This window comes from Agelaius phoeniceus, chromosome 10 (assembly GCF_051311805.1).
Source record: "Agelaius phoeniceus isolate bAgePho1 chromosome 10, bAgePho1.hap1, whole genome shotgun sequence".
Taxonomy (NCBI): domain Eukaryota; kingdom Metazoa; phylum Chordata; class Aves; order Passeriformes; family Icteridae; genus Agelaius; species Agelaius phoeniceus.
Genome location: NC_135274.1, coordinates 12887480 through 12904541, shown reverse-complemented (window position 1 = coordinate 12904541; position 17062 = coordinate 12887480). Strand labels below are relative to the sequence as shown.

Genomic DNA, 17062 nt, shown 5'->3' with positions numbered 1-17062 from the left:
CAGCTCCGGCAACATCCCCACAGCCCAGGGCACAGCAGGGCTTCAGCTCCGGAAAGGGCTTTAGCTCAGGCACCTTCCAGCAGATTCCATGGGGCCCACAGGCACTCAGAGCCTACAGCAGCCCTTGCCATCAAAGATGCTTCTGGCAAAGCCCCACCAGCCCCAAGAGCAGCTCCCCTCCTGCATTTATCCTCCCAGGAGAGCTCCCGCCCCAGCGAGGCTGAGGGCACACGGAATAACAAGGCACAGAGCAGACCTCGGCTTCCATCAGGTTTTGCCAAGAATCACCTGTCTGTGAGGGGAAAAGGCTGAGCAGCATAATCCAATAACTCCTTTCAGGTGTGCCTTTTCTATACCAGGCTCATTAACATTCCTCATTAACACCTGTGGGGCACCACCGGCAGAAGGGCAGAGCTGCCTCTCAGGTGTGGCATCAGATACAACATTCCCTATTTAAAGTAAAATAAAAGGAGGGGGGTTCGTGTGTGTAAATTGTGTCCTGGGATGAGGGTTCCTGGGTTAAAACAACCCAGCAGGTATTCTCTGGGCAGTAGCCACAACACTTTTATACTGTGTATTTTTACCTCTGCTCAGCATGGAAGAACATGTAATTAGGGACCAACTATTAAACTCTTACAAAACCAAAGTGTTATGGTCAGCACGGGCTGCTGTGTGATCATTCCTGAAAAGGAGCAGAGAAGCACAAAGAACTGTTTTCCACCACTTACTCACTACCACTGTACCTCTTTGAACCAGTGTCCTTTCCCATTGACAGCTCTGGCAGTTTGTGGTGGAGCTGCAGCTGGTGAAGCAGGTGAAAAGCACAAGCCCAAGGAGGTGAGCAGAGCTCAGCCCCAAACTCTGCTCTGGCAGACAGACCTTTCCCACTGCCTCACAAGCTGCAGCACCCCCAGTGCCTCCAACACCCCCTCCCCACACCCCGTATGAGACATGCACATGGCTTGAAACAGATAATTGTTGATAACCCTGACTGGTGGGAGAAGGAGCAGCTCTAAGCCATGTCCCTAAGCACCACATCCACGTTTCAATTTCTGGAGGTCTTTTCAATACCTCCAGAGCTGAGGACTGGACCATTTCCCTGAGCAGCCTATGCCATTGCTTGGCAAGCCTTTCAAGGTGATGAAATGTTTCCAAATATCCAATCTAAACCTTCATTGGTGCCACTTGAGTCCATTTCCTCACATACTATCACTTGTTACTTGGGAAAAGAGAGGTCAAGCAGATATAAGGGTGTTCAGAAAAACAAACAGGTCACCACTCCATCAACTAGGTTAGTACACCTAAAAACACCAGCTGACTGAGTGTGCAAGGTGTCTGATTTTAGTAAATTGACTGAATAATTGAAATCTGAAGGGCTGATCCCAGACCAGTACAGCAAACATACAGAGGAACCACCAGTGGCAAATAAGCAAGCGATGAAAGCTGCCAAAAGTGATTCTCAAAGTTACATAAACACTAAATATGTCACTTTTCCATTTTATGTCTCCCATGATAAACTGTTATGAGACATGCACATGGCTTGAAACAGATAATTGTTGATAACCCTGACTGGTGGGAGAAGGAGCCATCTGGCAGATGGAAAACAAGAAGGTGCCAAGAATTTAGCAGACTAGGGGGCCTGCGAATTTATGCATAGAGGTCTGCAGAGAGGAATATTTAGACAAAAGTTCAGCAACTCTGTTTCTATCTATACACAAAACAAATTGGAACATCAAAAGTATCCGAATAATTATGAAAATTATTCCTGTTTGAAATTCATCTTGAAACTGTGAGGAAAATCAGTGAGTCTAAAACTGTGAACTTAGAAGTGAGGAAGTGAGGAATTCTTTCTGCACATCATGATTAATCACAAATGGTTACAGCACATAGCATCACATTTCTTCTTCTGTCCTTCAGGTTTCTATCCTCACTGCCTTTAACATGCAAATGCCTTTATTCATCCTCTCCTGACCTTGCTGCATGGTATCATTTGTTTCTTTCAATTTTCCTTAACAGTATTTCTTTCTTCCTATAGCAGAGAAAGAGCAACGTCTGATAAGCCTCGCTTTGTATTCCTTTCCTTTCTTCTAAGTGAATTTCTTTTGCATTTGCTCTCCTCTTTATCCCTCCTGGGTAGAACAAGGGATATTGCTGGATGCAGTGTTCTAATTGTGAATCCACATTTTTCCACTGAGATCACTGCTCATTAGCCACTCTGCTGCTGACCCTTTGCAACAGCTGAGCTGCAGCCAACATCTCTGGCAGTTAAAGGGAAGTGAGGACATGACCCACGTCAGTAGTCACAGGCAAAACACAATTTTAATAAATTTATGTAACATATTTGGTGATTCTGGGGTGGTTTTGCTGAAGCATCATGGATCACCACAAGGACCACACAGCTCTGAGGTTGCCCAGGGAGATTGTGCAGTCTCTGTCCTTGCAGGTTTACAAGACCCACCAAGATACAACCTGGAGCAACCTAGTTTGATCTCATAAGCTGACCCTGCTTCGAGCAATAGTTTGGACCAGAAACCCCCATAGGCCCCCTCAGTACAAATGTACGAGGCCATGACTTCCAGAGACACCCTGAAATATAACTCCTGCTGACTCCTGCATTATATATGCATATTATATCCTGCATATTATACTCCAATGAAAATGGCACATGCAGATATTCTTCAAAATCACACTTAAAGCTTACTATAATCTTCAGATTTCTTAATATTGTATCTGTAGAGCCCCTTCCAGTTAGCAACTTCCACTTCAGCTGCTGCTGGGACAAAGGTGGCTCAGCAGATACTTTCTCACTCAGGCTGCTTCACTAATAATATTTAATTTGAGGAGTTCCTGCAACCATATTTTCATCTTGTTTTTCAGCATGAAAGTCCTATTCCATTCAAATCCCAGAGAAGAGCTGTTATTTAGACATGTTAACAAAACTCATTAGTTGCCAGGGAACCCAAATAATAAACCAGATAAACCTTATTTTTTACTTTAAATGTGCACAATATAATGAGTATTGCTGAAATGTTATCCTATGTATTCTTTAATTATAAACATGCACATTTTTGTAAGATCTTGCTCAGGATCTCTGGTACAAAATGCAAACCCTATGTACTGACTGCCAGGATAACTTTGCAGGAAGCACAGACAGTTGAAGTCAGATCCATCAATGGCAAGCAGTCTCACATTCTCTTAGAGCCTCCAAATTAAATCTGCTTACCTTATTCATATGCATAATTCCAGCAGAGTAATATTTATACAACACCCTTAATTGAAATGACAGTAGAATATAAGAACATTTTTGATCCATTCAATGAAGTAACAGAGGCAGCATTTGCCCCATGTTCAGTCTGTTCATGTAAAGCAGCCCCACACAGCTGGGCACAGCTGGCATTCACCTCTCCAAAGGGACCCATGCCTGCATTTATGGGATGCACAGGAGCAAAGCTGGAACACCAACTCTTAGACCACCTGTGAGGTGTGCAAGGGCTCACATTAAACACCTTTCATTTTCAACACACCACTAGCAAATAGAAATGAAGGGGAAAATATCTCACTACTCTTCTCACAGCCTACAGGATGAGAAACCCTTGTTTCAGGATTGCTTATAACCATCAGTATTTCACCTCTGAGGACCCAAGTTCTAAGCATAATGGAAATACGAGGTTTGTGGGTTTAAATGATGTTCCTCTTCCCAGTCACAGCATGATGTTTAATGTCTGACAAATTACAAAGTGATTGGAAAAATAAGGGACTTCCTCCTTTTGTTAAGAAAGAATGAAAGATACTTGATCTAACATTTTTTTCATTGTCAGCTCCGAGCTTAGCAGCAGCAACTTGCACAGTTTTACACATCTTGTGGTTCAGTTGATTCAGAGAGTTTTCCTGTTTTCATGCAGTGAATGATCATTGCAATTTACCACACCTGTTTGATGTTCTGGCTTTGTTCACAGCAGAAAGCAACACGTAGCTGCCCATTGGCCTTTCTCTTCCATCAAACCAACGTGCCAAGTCTTCAGAAGCATCTCCCTCCTGTGCAACTGAGTGCAGCCTGTACCTTGCTTATGCTATTGATCCTTTACTAATACAAGCATTGAAGAAGCATGCTGTAATTATTAAATCAGACAGAAAGCAAACCCAGGACTATTTTCAAGCTTAAAAGTCAAGTTTATTCTGACTACAGCTAGCTATCCCTCCTCACAAAAGGAAAACTTCTTTTGTAACCATGTCCTTCATCTTTCTGATACCTTATTTTTCCCTGTAATTTTCCACATTTACAACTTTTTTTCAACTCCGTTTGGCTTGTAAAAGTTCCTCTACTTCTATTTCCTGTATACAAAAAAGGGCTAAAAATCATCTCTTAATTGCCAGTTGTTCACATACATATTTAATAGAGCAGCACTAAACATAGGGTTTAGCCCACCAGCATTTTAAACGAGCGGGGTCCCATTCAGTTCCCCTGAACAAACATGCAGTCCTTTATTTTCACAAAATGATCATTGCACTATTTGTTCTGTTCACCAAAGCACACCAGGGTGCAGTTGTACAGCATGTTGGGTGATTCCTTGCTGCAATGTAGTAGGTGGAGCTCAAACTATGGACCAGATTCAGATGCTGTAACTCTACTGGCAGCGCTGGTACCGGGAAAGTGAAGCAGATGCTTGCAATGCACCACTATTAGAAGAGCAGCAAGTGCTCTCTCAGAGTGACAGGATGAGCTTTTTAACATAATTAGGAGCCAAAGGACATTTTTGGAAGCTAAGTCAATTGGGCTCATCTGTTTCACACTCCCAGAGGAAATCAATTCCTGTTCACTTTACTCATCCTGAAAACTTTCCCAAAAAAGACCAAGGAGTTTCTGCACGCAGAAATGACCATGCATCAGCTCCCAAAATCTAAGGAGCTGGTGCTGTAACACTAAAGCCCCATCTGGAGACCCAGGCACAGCTGCCCCCGAGCCGAGGCGGGGGCGGTGTCCCGGGCGGGGCTGGCGCTCCGTGGGCAGCTCGGGGGCTCCCGGCTCCAGCCGCCTGCGCTGCCCGCAGCACGGGCTGAGCACCGGCAGGGCAGGGCAGGGAAGGGCGGGCAGGCAGCCTCGGAACCAGCCAGGGAGAAAAAGCAAGCACCGTGCTCTACAAGCAGGTCAGATTTCCAAGCACTGCACCCGGACACAACAACCAGAGAAAATGAAAAACCCCGCTGGGTACAGCCCAAAGCCAAACACCCCAAATCCTCTCAGCAGCACTGCACTGAACATGCACATGGTAACACAAAACACATCATTCCACAACAACACAAGTACCTTAATCTGTCTTTGAAACACCAAATTAACTATCCCTCCCGTTTCTAGCACCGCTGTCTGGAATCTGGGAATACATCCTAAGAGGCCAATTAAAAGGTCTCCCATTGCTAGATTTTATGTTATTTCACTGATGGTGAAAATGAGCTGAGGGAACCAACATGTAATGCAGTCATTCAGCAAGTGTATAGGCAACCTTTTGCAATAATCTTTAAACTAGTTTATTAAATGTTTTTCCTTTTCAGAATAAATTCAACATCTAATGCCAAAATTTCATCAAGAACTCAAAAATCTTAGTAGCCAGTTATCAGCTGTTTAACTTGAGTTACAAGAAATAGACGTATTACACATCACTAAAATTTTCACACATACACCCACACATACACACACACATATCAGCATCCTGTTTATATTAATTTATTTTCACAAATCAATCTCCTTTTTCCTACTCATACTCTTCACATTTTCTGAAGGCACAACACCCAAATAGGCAATGTAAAATGTACTTCCTGTAGAAAAGTCTGTAGTCTCCTAAGAGAACAGTTTGGCAAAACTACGTTTGTTTAAAAACTCAAGTTCCAAAATGAGCCTTCAAAGAGCAGCAGAGAACACCAAGATTAAAAACTACTTAGGGTGTCTGCACTTTTCATATGCAACACACCACTTAACCTTTAATAAATCAGGACTTTTTCCAAGAAATTACAAAAGCGGAAGTAGTAAAATCTCTCGGTTTTTCTTTTTTTTTTAATCATCAAGTTTTAACGATGGGACAGACGCTAAGCAGAGCTCCCAGAAAGAGCCAGACCACCATCTGGCTCCATCACAGAGCAATGACAATTCACAGGCAATGAGTCTCCAACCAGCGCTCTGAAATCAAACGCTGGGCTGGCTCCATCAAAGCTCTGTTACAGCCATGAACACACAGCTGTACATTTCCTCCCTCCTCGTACATAAATATACCCTCGGACACAGACAAAGGGAAAAATTAAATCATTTTATGCATTTTTCTGTGCTTCCCTGCTCTGCCTGTTACCAATCAGTGTCAAGCACTATCTTACATCTTATGTTTTGTTAGCACTATAGAATATATAGAATATATAGAATTTTATTTTTGTTGTCACACATGCTAATGTTTCCAGTATGATAAATGTCTTTTTAAATCCTGCATTTCTTGTCACGCTGTAGATCCACTTCTATTTGACAGTGACTCCTGGACATACATGTCAAGACAAAAATAAATACTGCTGCGATGGCAAACGTTTCAAAACTCTTAGGACACTAATACAGTGGCACTTGAAAGACTTTTTAAATACAACAGAAAAGACAATAGTTAAATAGAAACCTGCACTACACTTGCAAGATCTGTATTTGTTTCTGCAAGAGCAGCTCCTGATCTTTGAACACATCAAATGTTGCACTCCAGCCCTCCGCCCATACCCTTTAAGAAGTCCACGTTGTTATTTTAAGCAAGCATCCCCTCCAGCTGTACATAAGCAACACTGTATTTCCCAAACAATTGAGGTAATTATAAAAATGAATATCATTTATTATTTTCTTTTATTACTATCATGTCTGAACATTTGCTTTCATACAAAAGTCTGATTTTCAGCATTATGTTTTCCAAGGGCATCCCCTCCGCACCAAGGGAGATAAAGATGTGTTAGGAATTGTGCAAGAGTTTTTGTTACCACCTTCAAACCCACGAGAACTTCATGAACACGATATTGGCGTTTTAGAGAAGAAGGAAGGGATTTTACACATATTTTCAGTTCCACTTGATTTTGTTTTTTTAAATCGCATCTAACCCAATGCAAAGGGGGTGGGTAAAAAAACAACAAAAAAACAAACAAACAAAAAAAAAACCACCACGAAATCATCACATTACTGTATGTTACCCTTCGGCAGTCTTTGGAGGAAATCGGAGCCCAGGTTGCTTTTCCCGGCTCCCTCCCTCACTCAAGGCAGCCGGAGCGGCTCCTCTGCCCGGGCTCCGCCACCCCCGGGCGCCGCTGCCCCGTCACAGCCGCGGCTTCCTGAGCAACGTTCGGCTGAGGTCCTTCACCTCCTCGGGGCTGCCCACCCGCTCGTAGCCCAGCAGGGCCATGGGCTGCTGGCAGTACTCCTCCACCTGCTTGATCTGCTGGTAGCTGAGCGCGGTCCTCCAGGCACTCAGCGCCTGGGTGGCGTTCCTGGCCGACACCACGAACGGCTTGGAGGAGTAGCCGGGGCCGCTGGTCATGTTGAGGGCGAACTTCTCCATCTCCGGGCTGACCGCCAGGTTCACAAAGCCGTACACCTGCCGCAGGGTCTTGATGGGCTCCACCACCAGGTCCTCGTAGCGCACGGCCATGTAATTGCCCTGGAGCCAGTCAGGGGGGTGCAGAGCAGTCTGCAGGGTCTTGGCCATGCTGCTGCAGATGACCTCCATGGCACCCAGGGCATGGTAGTCCGAGCCGCCCCCCCCCTCCTTCTTCCCGCCCAGCTTGTGGCCAGCATCGAGGAAGGGCATGCGGTGGATGTGGGGGTCCCGGCTCCGCACCACCTGCAGGCTCTCCCGGATGAGGCCGTGCCGGGACTTGATGCGGGAGCTGGCGACGGCCCGGGGGTCCCGCACCAGATGGATGACTTTGAGGTCCAGGGTCGGGTCCCGCATGAGCGGGGCCAGGACGGCCAGGTCAAAGACACGGACGCCCTTGATGACCAGCGTGTGGTACTTGTGGCATTCCTCCTGGAAGCGGCTGAGGCGCTGCGGGGGACACTTTTTGCACACCCGGTCGTCCACCATCCCCACCACCTCCTTGCGATAGGCCGGGCAGAGGGGCGAGGAGCAGATGACCTTGTTGGTGGCCGCCCCGAAGATGCCGAGCGTGGTGAGGTTCTTGCCGGCGCCCGCCGTGCTGTAGAGCTGGAAGACGGAGAGGTCGCATCGGTACAGGGAGCTCAGCATGTCGCGGGCCGCCCCTTGCAGCGAGACGGCGTCACCGGGGTATAGCTTCTGCCAGACGTGCCACACCGGCTCGTAGAGGAAAAAGACCTCGGGGTTCTGGTTGAAGAGCTCCCCGAAGAAGGACGAGCCCGAGCGCCAGGTGGTGAAGACATAGACCAGCTGCCGCCGGGCGCCCGCCGGGCCGCGGCTCCCGACCGGCGGCGGCGGCGGCGGGGGGTGGTGGCGGGGGGCTGCCGGGGGCTCCCCGCAGCGCCGCGGCTCCCGCCGCCACTTGTACTCCAGCAGGTTGAGCGCGGCGAGCAGCAGCAGCAGCGCGTAGCCCAGGCACAGCGCCAGCGCCTTCCGCCGGCACACTTTCATGCTGGGCGGCGGCGGGGCCAACTGTTGCTCAGCGCCCCGGCGCCCCGGGGCCCGCGGCGGGCAGCAGGGCGCGCCGCCCCCGGCGCCGTCTCCCGGCCGGCCCCCCGCGCCCGGCCCGCATAGCGCAGCCGCCGCGACGGCCCCGCCGCCGCCGCCCCCGCCCCTGCCCTACTTAGCAGCGGCACGGCCGCCCGCCCGCCCCGCGCTTCTCCCGCGCCGCCATCGCCGAGCGGCCGCGGGCGCCGCCGCAGCGCAGCTCTCGGCGGCCGCCGGAGCGAGGCGGAACCGCGCTCCGCTCCGCCCCACAGCGCGGGGCGGCAGCGAGGGGCGGGCGGGGGCTGCGCCGCCCCGACAGAGCGCATCGCTCCCCGCCCCGCCCCCGCCGCGCCGGGAGCGCTCCGGTGCCGCCGCCGCCACCGAGGGACGGCCCCGATTGGCGGCGCCCGCCCCGCGCTCGCCATTGGCGGCCCCGCCGCCCGGCCTCGGGCTGCAGCCCCCCGCCCGCTCCGACCGACCGCCCCCGTGGGGAGCCCGGACTGATCGGCACCGAGCCCGAGCCCGAGCCCGGCCGGGCCCCGCACCGCCGGAGGGTGGCGGGCGCTTGCGGGAGCCCCTCTCTGCTCCGCCGGGGCGCTCTCATCAGCCCAGCCCGGCGGGAGGCTCCTCACCGGGTACCCCTCGCACAGCGGAGCCGCGCCGGTAACGGGAAAAACAGAAGAGAGGGGGGAAAGATCCCTGACAGGCCTGAGAGGATTCCGGGGCCAGCCCCGCCGCCCTTATCTTGGTTTGTGCGGAAACTCGGAGTTCTCAAAGGTTCTCCACAACGTTTTAAAAAAACCCTCACACTGGATCTTCCTGGCAGAGCTCAGCACAACTCCATCCGCCCGCAGTTCTTCACAGTGTTTTTATAGCCGGTGTCCGGTCACCGGGCGGCCCCTTCGGTGCTGCCCCGGCCCACGGGCAGCGAGCCCCGGCGGCCCTGAGCCCAGCGCAGCCCCGCGAGTGCCGGGCAGAGCCCAGCGCAGCCCCCGCTGGAGCCGGCAGCTGGCCGGCGATGGGCCCCGAGACTCCCTGCCCCGGCTGGGCATGGACACGGGCAGCGCTTTCTTTTCTCCTGTGTCCTGAGACACAGCGCTGTGGGGAGGGCAGCGCAAGCCCTGCTGCAGCTCCGGACAGCAGCGGCGCTTTAAAGCCGACCACATCCCAAAAGGCGCCTGAGAAGGGCGCGGAGCGGCGGTCCCGCGGGACAGCGCACTCGTGGGGCACAGGCTGCCCGATGGGCTTCGGCAAAGCTCAGTGACTCTTACGGAATTTTCTCAGCGGTTTCCTCCGCCCCCGACCGAGCTCGGAGCACTCCGGGGCTGCTCACGAGTTGCAGAAGCATTCGGCCGCTCTCTCCTGTCCATTGCTCTCTCGCCCTGGTGCAGCCTTTCCCACCACGCACAGATACACGCGGCCCATCTCCCCGGGCAGCTGTGGGCTGCCCCTGCCTCAGATCAGTCCCTCCACAACAGATGACACTGGGGAGATTTTGCTGGAAGGTTTATTAACAGCACGGATCTGACACTGCAGCAAAGGCTTTTACACTCAAAAAGCAGATAAAGCACAAATTCACCCGGTGTGTGCCTTGCCTGGTAGCACACTGTTTAATAAATGTAAGAAAACAGTACAAGAGGGTGAAGGAGCTAAATGTGCGAGCAATCTTCGTATCCCTTATCAAAACATTTCAATACTCCTCCCACGTTTTCTGCAGGGATATTTAACGGCCAAGCCTCTTTCTGGTAAAACTTCTAAGTCCCTTCCAGCCTCCAGTGAGGGGTAAGATCTGTAGCAGGAGGGCTCCTCTCTCCGAGCCTTGTCAGGGCAGGGTGGCAGCGGGATGGGAGCGGGAGCTGTCCTGGTGTGACTCCAGTGCCACCTCAGCCGCCGTGCCGGCCACCAAAGCGCACGGGCCAGCTCGGAGCCGTCCCGCCGGCTGCCCCTGACCCTGGCGGCTGGGTTCGAATGTCACTGCCACCTTTCATACAGAAGTAACTCGTTAATAGCAGACTTTCAATAACCATTCCATATTCAAGAAAAAGTCTCTATTTCATCAAAGTGAGGGGGAAGGGAGAGCCATTTTTTTACCCTACAGTGCTCCAGAGGAAGTCACATTATGTACATCTTTAAAGCTACGTTGTGTACAAATTATTTGTATCTAGTTGGCAAAAGAAATGTGCAGTTTAAATGAGCTAAAAAAGATTGACTTGTAACTCTTGAAACACAGTATATAATGAAAAATAAACCTCTGGAGCATCTTGTAGCATAAAATTCTTGCAGTTATTTTATTCTTTAGTTCTAATCCATGAGTTCTTCACATAAAACAAGACTTTTGCTTTTTAATATATTTTTATAAAGGTTCACATCAAATATTTATTTGGCTTTCCGTGCTCACTACAGATGAAGTGACCATCACCTAGCTAAAGCAGAAATGTTTCTTTTTCCTTCTGGAATGGTCTGCAGTAGCATCAATTAGCCTATATTAGGTGATGAATGACAACAGCAGTACTGAGATGCTGGAGTTCATAAAGCAATATCTCCCTCCACTATTGTTCTGCAGCACTAATGCAATAAAGGACAGAGACTACAGGGAGCAAAACCAATTCATAGCAGTGAAAAATCATTACAATACCATGAAGTTCAAATTAATCCCTTCTTTCCATTTCACTTGGTTGAAGAGAGATATGAAACTTTCTGAAAAACCTACAATGCCAGCTCCATTTCTTACAGCATTTAAAATTTAGCAAGTAACAAACAAAGATAAGCAAACATGAACTGTAGGTATAACATCTGAAACAGTAAAACTAATCAGTAAACCCAAACATGAAAAGCTGTAATTGGATTCTGCACCTTCCCTGCTGCTACACAGTGGTCACATCTCCCTGAATCAGCGAGTGAGGAGAACTGAAAGCAGCACTGCCTTCATCAAACTGCTCCAACTCAAGGAGGAAAACACGAGGCCAGCAGCTCTCTAATTCAACCCACATGCTGCTAAACAGAATCTTACTTTCCAAAACTGGAGCAATGCAGGTGTTTATGCTGGGCAGGTGGATCCAAATGGACAACACAACACAACTGTGATCAATCAGGTTCAGTGCAGCTGCCTTAGCTGATCTTCCCACAAGTTTCAGACCTGGTAGTCAAGTAGCACTTTGAAGAACTCAATATCAATGAATATTGAATAAGTTTGTATGGAAGAGATTTATACAGCCACCTTTCAATTCACAAGTTTGGAGCTTTGGTTGGTTGGTTTTTTAAAATCATTTATACATCTCTTATATGTAGCTGTATACAACATATATGGCAAAGAAATACAAAAGTATTAAAAAATGGTAAGAGGCATGGAAAGTGTGTGAAAGAGGAACATTCTGCAGCTGAACAAATACAGTTCTTCACAAATATATTCAGGTATTTCAGTGTACATTTTCCACCCTCTATTTTACTTCATGTCAATCTATTTTAGGCTCACTAATTTCAGTATACTAGATCACCCATGTCAAGTAATAAAAAGTTTTCTTTCTTCGAAAAGCAAAATTCATAATTCAAAAAGTAAAATTCAAAGCCCCAACACTTCTTTCTAGCCAGCTTTACTTTTTGACAATTACATGTAGTTTGCTTTGAGGAGCAGAAGAGAATGCTGCTTTTCCAGTGCAGATTGTTACACACTACAAAACTCAGAAGTAGGGTGGCTGTATTTACCTCAAACTCTGCAGCCAGCAATGTGTAAAGTGAGGGATAAGTACCTGCAATTAAAATGCCCCAATTTAAAATATGAGGAGGAAATTTTTTTCCCCATTCAATACTTAGATATTTTATGTTACAGTTTAGTATTTTATATTTAGTAACTATGTTTATTAATCTTACATGTAATATTTAGGCAACTCAAATCCTGACTAGCTGAATTTCTTCCTCCCTCAAAGTGATACTGCCCCAGTCAGAATTCCCCAAGATCCCCTCCATGTCATCCCTTCATTTAAGCAATGGGGCTGAAAAAGGTTTCATCATTATTGGAACACTTCCCAACTTTCTACTTTTTATGCTTTAAGATTTGCCTTTCTCATGTTCACAAGCATGCAATGGGCACAAGGAGAAGTTTTTCCTGAAGTCAAACTTGAGCAAGATTTTTTCTTTTAAAAGAAATTGAAAGATGGAGATTTATGCTGTTACAAACCTAGTGTGAGATAAGTTCTGGGTGCTGATTAAATAGTCCTGTATCTAGCTTAATCAGGATAGAGATCCTGAATTCCTCAAGCATTGCCCAAAAGTGAGATTCTTAAAACTAAAGCACAAATTATAGACCACAAAATGTGAACAAAATTTATATAAAATTGAGTAGCTCTCAAAACTTGGGAAACCTATGAATTTGTTTAGACTGTATTTTAGTCTCACCACTGGAGATGGGTAAGAAGAATCTCTACAGCAGCATTTAGAATTGCAGGTGTTTATATTTTGCACCCTTCCTTTTAGTATTTTGCATGATGTCTTTACAGCATATTCAACATGTCATGCAGCAGTGGCAGCTGATTTCCCTCAAAACACACTTTTTTCAATAATATTGAATCCTTCAGCAGCCATTCCATTAAGTGATGGCTGCCACAATCTGCCTCCTCAAGTATCTGTTTTCTCTTAGATGTTCCTTCTGCACTGTGTGTGCAGAAGCAGCTGGCAGAGACCAAAATTAAAGCAGCCACTCATAAACCAGAAATACAAAACCAAGTGGGCAACTTGTCTGTAACAGCTGTTCCCTGCCACCTCAGTTTCTCTTTCATGTTCATTTCCAGTTGCACAGGTGACATTTTCAATAAACTACTTTTCAATAAATATTTATAAATTTCTGTTTGTGCAGCTGAAGAAATTCCAGAATTTTGCAAATGTCCTGGGGACACTGCAGTGTAGATTAGTCTCTACTTGACTTTTATTAAAATTAGAAATCTTTTTTCGACTGTTGTGTAACTGGTTCAAGTTCTAAAGGAAATTAAGATATTCTCCTTTTATAGCCACACACCTTTAAAACAATGGGCAATGCACTGTTTCACATCACATCTTCCCAAACCTTTAGCAGGTCACACCTATCAGCTACCTCAGCCCCACACATTTGGGCATCTCTAAACTTCAAATCCATGATCCAAACACCCTTCACCCCCAGGGCTGGGGTGCCCAGGAGCCCTTCAGCTGCTCAGGGCAGCTCTGTCCCTGGATAGCATCCCTGTGCCAGGGGCTGGGTAACATCCCAGTCCATAGCATCCCTGTCCATAGCATCCCTGTCCCAGGGGCTGGATAACATCCCAGTCCATAGCATCCCTGTCCCAGGGGCTGGGTAACATCCCAGTCCATAGCATCCCTGTCCATAGCATCCCTGTCCCAGGGGCTGGATAACATCCCAGTCCATAGCATCCCTGTCCATAGCATCCCTGTCCCAGGGGCTGGGTAACATCCCAGTCCATAGCATCCCAGTCCATAGCATCCCTGTCCATAGCATCCCAGTCCATAGCATCCCTGTCCATAGCATCCCAGTCCCAGGGGCTGGATAACATCCCAGTCCATAGCATCCCAGTCCATAGCATCCCTGTGCCAGGGGCTGGATAACATCCCAGTCCATAGCATCCCTGTCCATAGCATCCCAGTCCCAGGGGCTCTGCCCCCACCTCCTGCTGCACAGTCCCAGGGGCCTGGCCTGCCTCTCCTGGCCCCAGGGCAGCAGGCAGAAGCCACACAGCAATGTTCCCTTGGATCTAAGCTCTCAGGTGATAGAGCAAAATAGCCGGTCCTTATTTGACTACAGATCAGACAAATTTAAATCCCAGGGAAGAGAGTTGCCAATCCTTGTGTAAAAATTCAAACACAGAGCTTTGGGCAAAAGAGTGAGAATTCAATTTCTCTCATAAGTAACATATAATGTGCTATAAATGACTGTCTAGGAAGGTTCTTTAAATTAATCCATTGCATCTCTTCAAAACCCAAAGTAACATAAATCATTCGCTAATTACTCTTGAAAATCCCAAGGATGTGAGAAAAAGAGACTCTCTATCTGTGGCATTTTCATATTCCTACTCTGTACCACAGTGAAGACTTCCTGCAGGCTGGCATGAAAGATGAGTTTTCCCCTGGTGAAACTGCCTAGAAATCAGGCTTTATTACAAACTTATCTTCTTCCTTTCTCTCTCTCTCTTTATTTATTTATTTATTTAGTACAATTACCCTGTGCAAAAACAGAGAATGAGAATCTCCAGCCCTGTAGTTCAAACAATGGTCAGAATCCAATCCCAGTCTCATGTCTAAAAGTTTATTGCCAATTCTTTTCCAGAACTTGCCCAAGGCAAAAGTGTCCATTCAGTTAATCAGCAGACTATTCTTTTCTCATAGCACAGGGAAGATAACCTAAAAAGGCAGGGAAAAAAAAATCACCAGCAATTCAAGAGATGCAGATTTCATGGTGAAAATGCCCAGTATCAGCTGCAGGGCATACCTCTATACCATAACCAGAAGATTCACCTCTACCCTTCTGAGTTTCTATTTGCAACAATGTGGTCAGTGTTTGCTCTAGCAGAATCTAGCAGGTGAAAACACTTGGCTAAATCATTCCTGAAACACCAGGGCTGTACCTCTTTAGCATGGCTCAAAAAATATGAAAACTGGTTTCTACTCCCAGTGATGGCTTTGGTGATGATTCTGATTGCTGGTAATGGTCCTGGAAGTTCAATCCTGGGCACAGGCTGCTTCATCTTCCACAAATCCAAATTGTATGCATCAATTCCACCCTCCTCTTCCCACGCCAGCTAAATTTTAAAACAAGAACAATTTGTCATACAGAATTAAGAAATTCTGCCAGGTTAAGTCTTTCTGTGAAAGATTTCTGAGAGCTTTACAAAGACCTTATGCTTACTGTTTCTCCTTGCTCACCTTTCTACAGGCATAGTTACCATACACAAGCTCTAATCACAGACCTAGGTCCAGCCTCAGGAGGCCAAGAAAGATTCAGGAAACACATTCCACACTTGCTTGCAGGCAGCCTCTTAACAAGGTCTTGAAGGGTCAAACTGATGGTTTGTATTTAAGGCCAACAGCTACAGCAAGTTCCCCAGTCCACACAAGAGTAAAAATAGAGCAGGTCCAGGGATATCAAAACATCCCATGTTTAAGAACTCTGAGCTCTAAGCAGAGATCTCAGTAACTGGGATTTGTAATCTATCCCAAAGGAATACTCTGGCCTCCAACATCAAGAGTTCATACCTTTCCCATCTTGTGGGGGCATCTGAGGTCTCTTTCCTCTTTTTCATCTTTCACAGATCTTGCAGAACCTAAATTATCTTGGAGGCATTTGCTCCTCTCAGGTTTGAGTGCTGTGTTCAAGTGTCCCTGGAGCAAAGGGGAGAAGGACAGAGGCACAGAGGTAACAGCTCACAGCAGCCAAGGGATGGCCCCAGTTCTGCACATCCTCCCTGCCCTGCACCTCATCCTGTGAGCCTCCCCCCCGTGCCCACTCACCCCTTGTACAAGGCAAACAAGGCAGCAGAAAGGACAGAAGGAGAGAACAAGAGGCACAGGGAGGGCTGGAACAGGACCTGCCCCCAAAGCAGCACCAAGGGGTGACACTGGCCCTGCCAGAGCACTTAAGGTCCCAGTACAGCACCTCCCAGCTCCACGCCCTCCCTGGCTCCTGCAAACCTCTGCCAGCGCTAATGAGCTGCTCATCACCATCTCCCTGTCCCAGCAGCAGCCCCCAGTGGGAATTTGCTTTGTTCAAGGGAGATTCACACAGACAAGCAGAGCGAGCAGCCCAAGCCTCATTAATGAGTGAGAGGAGCACAGAGGTCACTGTTGACAGGGGAACAGCAGCAGCCACGTTGGACAACACAGGCAGAACAGCATCGAGCAGCACAAGAGCTGCTGAGGCCGAGGAGCTGTTGATGCATAACAGGCACGAACACTGCTCTCTTCCAGGTTAAAAATAAAACCATTTCCGGCAATCAGCAAACTGACAATTTTATTATTGCCACGTCAATTGGAAAATTTTCTGTATAAAATACAAACCCAAAAGCAAGTAAGACAAAAAAGTCCCTGTGAAACTACCATTTCCATTTCCTCTTTAAATAACCACAAACAGAAAAGTTTCTAGCTTATGAAAGAGTTACACTGTAGAACATCCCAGTACAAGACCAGACATCAGAAGTGGCAAATGGCACAGGCTCACCCACGAAAGCCAACATTACACAGACAGAAGCAGGTGGAGGAAAAAACAGTATGCTTAAGTATATATGCTTAAACAGTATGTTTAAGACTTCTGTATCCTACAGGGGAAAGATATTTGGACAAAATTAAATTAGCATTTTAGTTGTTATCCTTAGAACAGTGGCTTAAAAAATTCAGGAGCAACAGCTCCAGTAGCAGCAAGAACCACCAAAGTACTGGGAGTA

General features: G+C 47.4%; 1 protein-coding gene across 1 annotated transcript; it reads right to left on the bottom strand.

The window, feature by feature from the left end:
- Positions 1–5499: 5499 nt before the first annotated feature.
- On the bottom strand, positions 5500–8895 carry CHST2 (carbohydrate sulfotransferase 2). Its single transcript, XM_054638890.2, has one exon. It carries the CDS (start codon positions 8607–8609, stop codon positions 7320–7322), a length of 1290 nt encoding a protein of 429 aa, XP_054494865.1. The 5' UTR covers positions 8610–8895; the 3' UTR covers positions 5500–7319.
- Between the last annotated feature and the right edge of the window lie 8167 nt (positions 8896–17062).